Below are 8,627 nucleotides of genomic sequence, written 5' to 3'. Positions count from 1 at the left end.
CCGCTGCCATATCAACCACTATGTCCTCTTTCTCATCATTTTCTTCATGATGGGTTGTAATCACTCTTGGACCCCCTTTACTGATATGTTTATCTGATTCATATAATTAAGGATGTTTCAAGTGAATAATAACTCATTCCCACTCAATTTATATTGCAAAGTGATTAATAATGTTGCAACAAATTGAAACTTAACTAATTATCAACCGTTTTTCAAATTTGCTTATATGGGTATCGGAAAAATGTTCATTATGTTAATAGTTTGTGATGTCAATTGAGTAAAATACGCCTATTTTTGTAAGAATTGATTTAAAAATGAAATTGCCAAGTACTAATTCCTTAATGGCCGAAAATAAAGTTCAAAATAGTAGTAGCAAAAACCACGACCCAACAAACATTTGAGATTGCTGTATTGACGGCTCGTGTTACGTGTTACGTCCTCCTGGAATTAAGCATGCAACTGCAGCTGCACAGCCAATTCCAGGTTCCACAGCACGTCGCCGATGACCGGCCGCTCTATGCAATTGCCGGCGAGGCACTCCACCGCCGTCTCGGCGAACTTCTCGAGGCATTCCTGCGCGACCTGGTCCTTGATCTCCGGGTCGATGGCGTCCTTCAGGGTGCCATTACGGTGGCACGCCACCGCGTAGTCGACGAGGCCACCGACCATATCCCCTGGCCGCGCCATGGTGAGCACCTCGAAGAGCACGACGCCGAAGGAGTGGACGTCGGACTCCATGGTGGCGCTCCTGGAGAGGCCGTAGTCCGAGAGCTTGGCGACCCAGCTCTCGTCGAAGAGAACGTTACTGGTCTTGACGGCGCCATGTACGACCCCGGCGGCGTGGAGGCAGTGCAGGCCCCTCGCGGCGCCCATGCACGCGTCTAGACGCCGCCGCCACGGCATCACCGGCTTGGTCATCAGGTGCTCCCGCAGCGTGCCGCGCGGCATGTACCGGTACACGAGGATCGTCTCGCCCTCCTTACTGCAGGAGCAGGAGCCGACGAGGGGGACGAGGTGCCGGTGCCGCAGCTTGCGCAGCGCCTCGACATCCGCCCCGAACTCGCAGGCATTCTGCCGCGGCGACGACGGGGTGGCACGCTTGATGGCGACCTCGGTGCTGTTATTGCCGTCGGCGTCAACGATGACGCCGCCGAACACCTTCCCCTGCCCGCCGAAGCCGATTACCCGCGTCTCGCCGAAGTTTCGAGTCGCCGCCATGATCTCTTCCAACGAGAACGACATGCCGCCGTCGGCGGCGGTAGAGTGATGTACAGGCAGCCACTCGCCGTTTCTGAGATCCCTCTTATTTTTTGTTTGGTTGAGATCCCTCTTCTTCATGCTATTATTCTTCTTGTGATCCCTCTTCTTCTTCTTCCGGCAGACCCAACGGACGGCCGCGGCGGCGGCGCCCATTGCCGTTGCCAACAAATGCATCTTGGACGTGCGTCGGCGTGGCAGTGCAGAGGAGATCGGCGATGAATTACGGCATGGTTGCTCTTCGATCGGGCGAGAAGATGGATCGAGTGGAAGGGAAGTGCGCGCGCGTGGTGGAGAGTGGGGGAGCGTTTGGCGGGAGCATAGTCCCCAGTCCCCTGCATGGACGCATCGCTGACGATGGTTTCTGCCATGGACATGCGTGCGTGCGATGCAGAATAGCGTGCAATGTTTCACCCGTTTTTCCATGTTTCAATCCGTGTGATTTTTGGTGCGGGAGAAGCTTCTACCAGAATGCCGAATCCATGTATCCTTGGCTTTCATACGAGAGAGTTTCTGCTGCCTAACTTCAGAAAATATCAAAACTAAAAAAAAAAACTAGGGAGTTTCTGATCCCTAACTTCAGAAAATATGCAAATTCAAAAAGGACGACGCTGACAATCCTCCGGAGGCACGGAGCGATTCCAGCCTCCGGCTTCTCCAGCTGCCACGTGTCCATTTTCACCTCAAAACCGGAAATTGCTTCGTCGTAACACAAAAAGTCCCACTTTTGCTTCATTGAAGCACAAAAACGGTTCGAATAAAAAAAAAGAAAATGACCTGTTGGACACAGGGCTCGCCGGAGACTCGCCGGAGTAAAAACTTTGTGCTATTGAAGCTAAACCGACCTCACCGGAGTGTTTGAAGCAACAATTTTATACTAAAGTAGCAAAACAATAGAACATTTGCAGCACAAAAAATATACTATTGTAGAGCATCGTACACTACTCGCCGGAGACCTCGCCGGAGATACAAAATTGTCTTGCTGCAATGCAATGCAGCCCAAAATTCATAGTAATGAAGCTAAAAAAATATAGTAATGCAGCCCAAAAATAAACTAAGGAAGCACAGTCACAAAAAGGATGCAGCCCAACAAATGAAGTAAAGCAGCCCATGGGCACTGCTTCAAACGACCATGGGCGCTGCATCAAACGGCCATGGGCGCTGCTTCAAACGACCGCGCTGCTTTGAACGGCCGGCGGCGCTCCCCGACCTTGTCGCTATGCCCGGCGGCGGCCAGCTTCGGCGACGTCGACGTCCATCTCCGGTGACGCTCGTTGCAGCAGCGCCACCACTAGTTGTAGCACTGCCGGCGCCCTTTGCAGCTCCACCGCCGCGGGTTGCATCCCTTTGCAGCACCGCTGCCACCGGTTGCAGCACCGCCGGCGCCCTTTGTAGCAGCGCCGCCGCTGGTTGCAACTGCGTCGCAGCCGGTTGCAGCACCGCCGCCGCCGGTTGCAGCACCACCGACGCCCTTTGCAGCTCCGCCGCCGCGGGTTGCAGCACCGCCGGCTCCCTTTGCAGCTCCGCCGCCGCGGGTTGCAGCAGCGCCGCCGCCGGTTGGGGGGCGGTAGCACCGCCGCCGCTCGCAGCAACGCCGACGAACCTCGCGGCACCGGCTCCCTCTTGCTGCAGCATCCTCGCATCAAGGCAGCGCCGGCTTGCAGCGGCAGGAGAGGGTGAGAGGTGCGCGACGGCAGCACCGGCGAGGGGAATACAGAGGTTGGCGGCGTGGAGGGGCGGCGTGCCGGTATGTCGCTGGACGGAGGAAAGTGAGGAGGCGCTGGTGTGAAGAGAAAGGGGAAAAGGAGAGAGGAGCAGGGTCAAGTTACGATAAGGAAGGAGTGGAGGAGAACGTGGTGGGCCCTCCTTCGTTCGCTGTCGCCCACCCGGAGGGACGCGTGTCGAGTGATCGAGCCGGAGGCTGCTATCGTTGTATCCTCCGACGGTTTTAAATCATTATCCATTCAAAAATTAGAATTTGCCTCAGTTTGGGATCTCTGTTCTTTGACACGCTACCGGAGGGGAATTTTTGTCAAAAAGGACCACCCGACCCAGTGAAATAGCAAAAAGGACCACCCCTGAGTGTAAATGGAAAAAGTGCCGCGGCGGCACGCTAGCCAGGCGACACGTGGAAGGTGCCGCCATCGGCTGTGGTCGCAAGGCCTGCCGCCGTCGCGTGTGGCGGCACGTCCGCCTGCCATGGTCGCCGTCCGTTGGCCGTTAGCACCGTTGAGCCTGGTGGGCCCTGCCACCACAGGGCGCGGCGGCACGCTGGCGTGGAGCCTGCCTCCACCAGCCGTGGCGGCAAGTAGCCGGCCTGGGGGACAAAGGCAGCAGGCTTGCGCCTCGTTGTGTGTGTGACTGATTCCCACGAATATTTTGCTTTGACGTGTGATGATTCCCTATGTTTTTGGCTTTTGCCCGTGAATGGAGCTGCCACTATCAGTATGGGTGTAACTGGGCTGATTCCCAGGCATTTTGCGTAATTATCAGCTGAGACATGAAGCGACGTCCGCCGCTGATACATGAACTACAGCACCGAAAGAGCTTCGGTCTCTGCATGCTTTAAAGCAGTAGCTGCTCACTCAGCTTGTGTCTCTGAATCCTATAAAGCAGCAACATCTCTTCGCAGACGAGCTCATATACCTGCTTGCTTTAAACCAGAATCATCTCTTCCCAGACGAGCAGCGCCTCTCGTGAGCTGACTAGAAGCTGAAGAGAACCAGCATCCTCCATGCATCGATAAAGCTGCATGCTCGATGGTTAAGTGCATGCATGCTTTTGATTAGTACATGAAGGTGAGCTGACTCTCTCTTCTCTCGTGAGCTGCATGCATGTTGTTTTCAGTTGCTAATTTTGGTGTAGTGTAGTGTATCTTACTCTGTAATTAGGCAAGTAACATTATGTTAGCATGTAGTGTGAAGTGAGATTTTTATCTCAACAGCATGTTGTAGTGTAATGTAGTATTTTTGAACTTTTAACATATGAGCAAATGGTATAATTTGTTGAAAAAATAACTGCGCACCTTAGGTGGATTTTATTAAGCGATGACCTTGTATGTTAGGTGGTTGTATTAATTATGATGACAAAATCCACATGTTATAACTAGATTTTTGAATGTATATTTTAATTAGGTGGATTCGAGCAGACACCTCCTCTCAGAAGTGCAACGTTTCTGTAGTTATTGATTGGTATTATTACTTGGAATATTCCGGCGCGTAAATTATTTTTGGAAGAACATCTATCTGCAAATTGAGGTATATATATATATATATATATATATATATATATATATATAGGCTATTCTCGAACCGGTTCGAGAATAACTATTCTCGAACCCTTTCTGAACTTCCGCGTGTTTCACAAGTGAACTTCTCGACGGAATACCAGAATTGCATATTCGTGCAGATAGTATTTTCATGTTGATTTTCAAACCGCTTATCGGAATGATGCATATAATATATCGTTGGATTCGTATAGTAATTTCGCATATTTATCTTGTTCATTGTTTTCCGAAATTCTCTATTGTTTAAAAATAATTTTGAATATAAAAAACAACATTTTTGCGGATTTCAGTAATTCCGTGCAGTTTTTGAGGTCTAATTTCCAAAAGGTTCATCGGATTGATGCATATTATATGCCATTGGAAAGCTGTTGACTAAGCGCAACTTTTTCATATAGATCGTTTTCGCTAATTCTTTATAGTTTAAGAGCAGATTTGAAAAAGAAACATGATTCTACTTTCCGGAACACTAGAATTACATATTTATGCGGACAGTAATTTTAATTTAATCTTTGAATCGCTTATCGGAATGATTCATGTAATATACCGTTGGATTCGTACAGTAATTTATCATCTTTTTCATGTTCATTGTTTTTCCAAATTCTCTATTGTTTAAAAATAATTTTGAATATACAAAATAGTATTTTCGCGGATTTCACTAATTACATGTCGTTTTTCAGGTCTAATTTCTAAACGGCTCATCGGATTGATGCATATGATATGCCATTGAAAAGCTGTTGACTAGGCGTAACTTTTTCATATAGATCATTGTCCCCAATTCTTTACAGTTAAAGAGAAGATTTGAAAAAACATAATTCTACTTTTCGGAACATTAGAATTAAATGTCTATGCGGACAGTATTTTTAATTTAATCTTTGAATCTCTTATCGGAATTATGAATATAATATACTATTGGATTCGTATTGTAATTTCGCATCTTTTTCGTGTTCATTGTTTTTCCAAATTCTTTATTGTTTAAAAATAATTTCGAATATACAAAACAACATTTTCGCAGATTTCACTAATTTCGTGCAGTTTTTGAGGTCTAATTTCCAAACGGTTTATTGGATTGATTCATATGATATGCCATTGGAAAGCTATTGACTAGGCGCAACTTTTATATATATTTTTTTTCACCAATTATTCACAGTTTAAGAGCAGATTTGAAAAAATATGATTCTACTTTCCTTATTTCTTATTTTTATTTACTGTTTTTGGGGATTTATTTCCGAACCACTTGTCGGAATGTTCCAACTGAAATTTTGTTGAAAAGATATTGATTAGGTGCAACTTTTTCGTTTTGAATTTTTTACAGCGAACTTCCTCGAGGTACAATGTGAACTTCGGGACGTTACTGAAGTGAAGCTGTCATTTTGACCAAAGTGAATTTCAACAAAATGTAGTTGTACGACGTATTTTAAAGTGAACTTCCATGAGATGGAAAGTGTACTTCCACGCGGTACAAAGTGAAATTCATTTTTTACAAAAGTGAATTCCCACAAGAAGTAATTTTATCGACGTGCAAAAAGGTGAACTTCGACGTGGTGCCAAGTGAACTTCCTCGTAGTGTACAAAGTGAACTACTGTTTTAACCTAATGCCCTGTTTGGTTGCACAGAATTAACCTCCGTATTGAATTGGTAATGGAAAACCAAATCAACCAATTCAATGGAATACCACAAAGTGTGTTTGGATGCGCGTGGTATCCAGCTATAGAATTTTGGTTTCAATGGAATACCAAATCCTGTTTGGATGTCACATGTGTGGAAATGAGAGTATCCAGCTAGTCACCGGCGGCGGTTGCAGAGCTGCTGCGCGTCGGCCCTCCTATCGGCGGCGCGGGATCCCTCCAGGCGAGGGGCCCTGCAGGCGGCGGTGGGTGGCCCAGCGGTCGGAGGTGGGGAGGGAGGCGACGGGGAGGGAGGGTCGGGGTAGGGCAGCCCCAGGCAATGGGTGGCCCGGTGGAGGCAGCGGCGGCGGTGGTCCGAGGCAAGGGATGGGGAGGGAGGAGGTTGGCCCGGCGGCAGCGGGTGGCCCAGTGGCGGCGAGGCCTGGAGGAAGACGGCGGTGGCAGAGGGGCCCTGCAGGTAGGCAGCGGCGGCGGCGGCCCAAGGCCAGGGATGGGGAGGGAGGAGGCTGGCCCGGCGGCGGGTGGCGGCGGCGGGTGGCCCGGCGGCGAGGCCTGGAGGCAGGCGGCGGCGGCAGAGGGGCCTGCGGGCATGCAGCGGCGGCGGCGGGTGACCATCGGCGGAACGTGACTTGTGCGCGAGGTTGAGGGCTAGTACTGCTTCACTCGTTTCTGGGCCAATTCAGAGGTCCAGACCTCTGAATTGGAGGGGTAGAAAATTACACTCGCGGGGCTGGACCTTGGAATTGGCCTCCGAATTCCACGGCCCAATTCCAAGCCCAACCAAACAGCGGAATTGGCCTTTTTGGACCTCAATTCCAATTCCGAGCCCCAATTCCGTGCAACCAAACACTGCCTAAGTGAATTTTGACAAAAAAAAGTATTTCAGCTTGTTTGACAAAACGTAATGTGAACTTTCGAAAAATGATGTGAACTTCCGGAAAAAGTAAAGTGAACTTCCGAAAAAAGTTAAGTGAACTTCCGAAAAATGAAGTGAACTTCCCGAAAATGAAGTGAACTTCCCAAAAAAGTAAAGTGAACTTCCGAAAAATAAAGTGAACTTCCCAAAAAAGAAGTGAACTTCCGAGAAAAGTAAAGTGAAATTCCAAAAAAAACTAAAGTGAACTTCTGAGAAATGAAGTGAACTTCCCGAAAAATGAAGTGAACTTCCGAAAAAAGTAAAGTGAACTTCCGAAAAATGAAGTGAACTTCCAAAAAATGAAGTGAACTTCCGACTAAAGTAAAGTGAACTTCCGAAAAATGAAGTGAACTTCCCAAAAAAATGAAAAGAACTTCCGACTAAAGTAAAGTGAACTTCCGAAAAATGAAGTGAACTTCCCAAAAAAATGAAGTGAACTTCCGAAAATAGTAAAGTTAACTTCCAAAAATGAAGTGAACTTCCCAAAAAATGAAGTGAACTTCCAAAAAAGTAAAGTGAACTTCCGAAAAATGAAGTGAACTTCCCAAAAAATGAAGTGAACTTCCCAAAAAAGAAAAGTGAACTTCCGAAAAATGAAGTGAACTTCCCAAAAAAGTGAAGTGAACTTCCAAAAAATGAAGCGAACTTCCAAAAAATGAAGCGAACTTTCAAAAATGAGTTCGGCGGTATGTGGCGTGGGTTTGATAGTAGGCGGGATGGAGTCGGCGGGAGGTAAGGTAGGGTGGGGTCATCGAGAGGTGGTGTGGGTGGGATCTTCGGAAGTTGGAGGTGTGGGGTTGGTGGGTGGTGGTGGTGGGTAGGGTGGGGTCGACGGGCGGTGGGGTTGGCGGGCGGTAGCTAGGTGGGGTGGGGTCGACGGGAGGTGGGTGGGTTGGGCCGGCGGAAGGTTGGATGGGATTGGGTGGTTGTGTCGGGTTTAGAAGGTCTTTCGAGATGGGTTGTAGAATAACTAGTCTATAACATCCCGGGGGGTTCTAGAATAGCTATTCTAGAACCACTCTTAAGGGGGTTCGAGAATAGTCTTGCTCTATATATATATATATATATATATATATATATATATATATATATATATATATATATATATATATATATATATATATATATATGGAAAATAGTGGGCTACCATGGGTGGTAGCTATGCACCCCCATCCAGCCATTAGATCATACTATAAGTCATTTCTGGCCTTAGATCTAAACTAACGCCGTTAGACCACCGAGCCCTCCTTTATTTCCTTTTTCCTCCCGCGCCGACCCTACGTTCCCATCTCCATCGTCTCACACTCACCACCCTCATACGTTTCTCTCTCCTCTCCCCACACACATGCACAGGCGCACCCATCCCCACCACTGGCCGACCCTGCCGGACGCCGGCGTCCACCTCCACGGCGCGCCTACCACCACCTTCGTCCCTACACCACAAGACTCCCATCGGGAGGCCCCTCTCCCATAATTCCACACGCCACCACCTAATCCCACCATCACCTCACAGCGATTCCCAATCTCCACGGCTCCACCAAG

General features: G+C 48.2%; 1 protein-coding gene across 1 annotated transcript; it reads right to left on the bottom strand.

Annotated features, from left to right (window-relative positions):
- Positions 1 to 447: 447 nt before the first annotated feature.
- Positions 448 to 1,413, bottom strand: LOC124690787 (receptor-like protein kinase ANXUR2). Its single transcript, XM_047224124.1, has one exon. The coding sequence runs from the start codon at positions 1,411 to 1,413 to the stop codon at positions 448 to 450; it is 966 nt and encodes a 321-aa protein (XP_047080080.1).
- Between the last annotated feature and the right edge of the window lie 7,214 nt (positions 1,414 to 8,627).

Source organism: Lolium rigidum, chromosome 2, assembly GCF_022539505.1.
Source record: "Lolium rigidum isolate FL_2022 chromosome 2, APGP_CSIRO_Lrig_0.1, whole genome shotgun sequence".
Lineage (NCBI taxonomy): Eukaryota > Viridiplantae > Streptophyta > Magnoliopsida > Poales > Poaceae > Lolium > Lolium rigidum.
The sequence above is the reverse complement of the archived record's forward strand: the minus strand, read 5'-3'. Positions and strand labels throughout refer to the sequence as shown.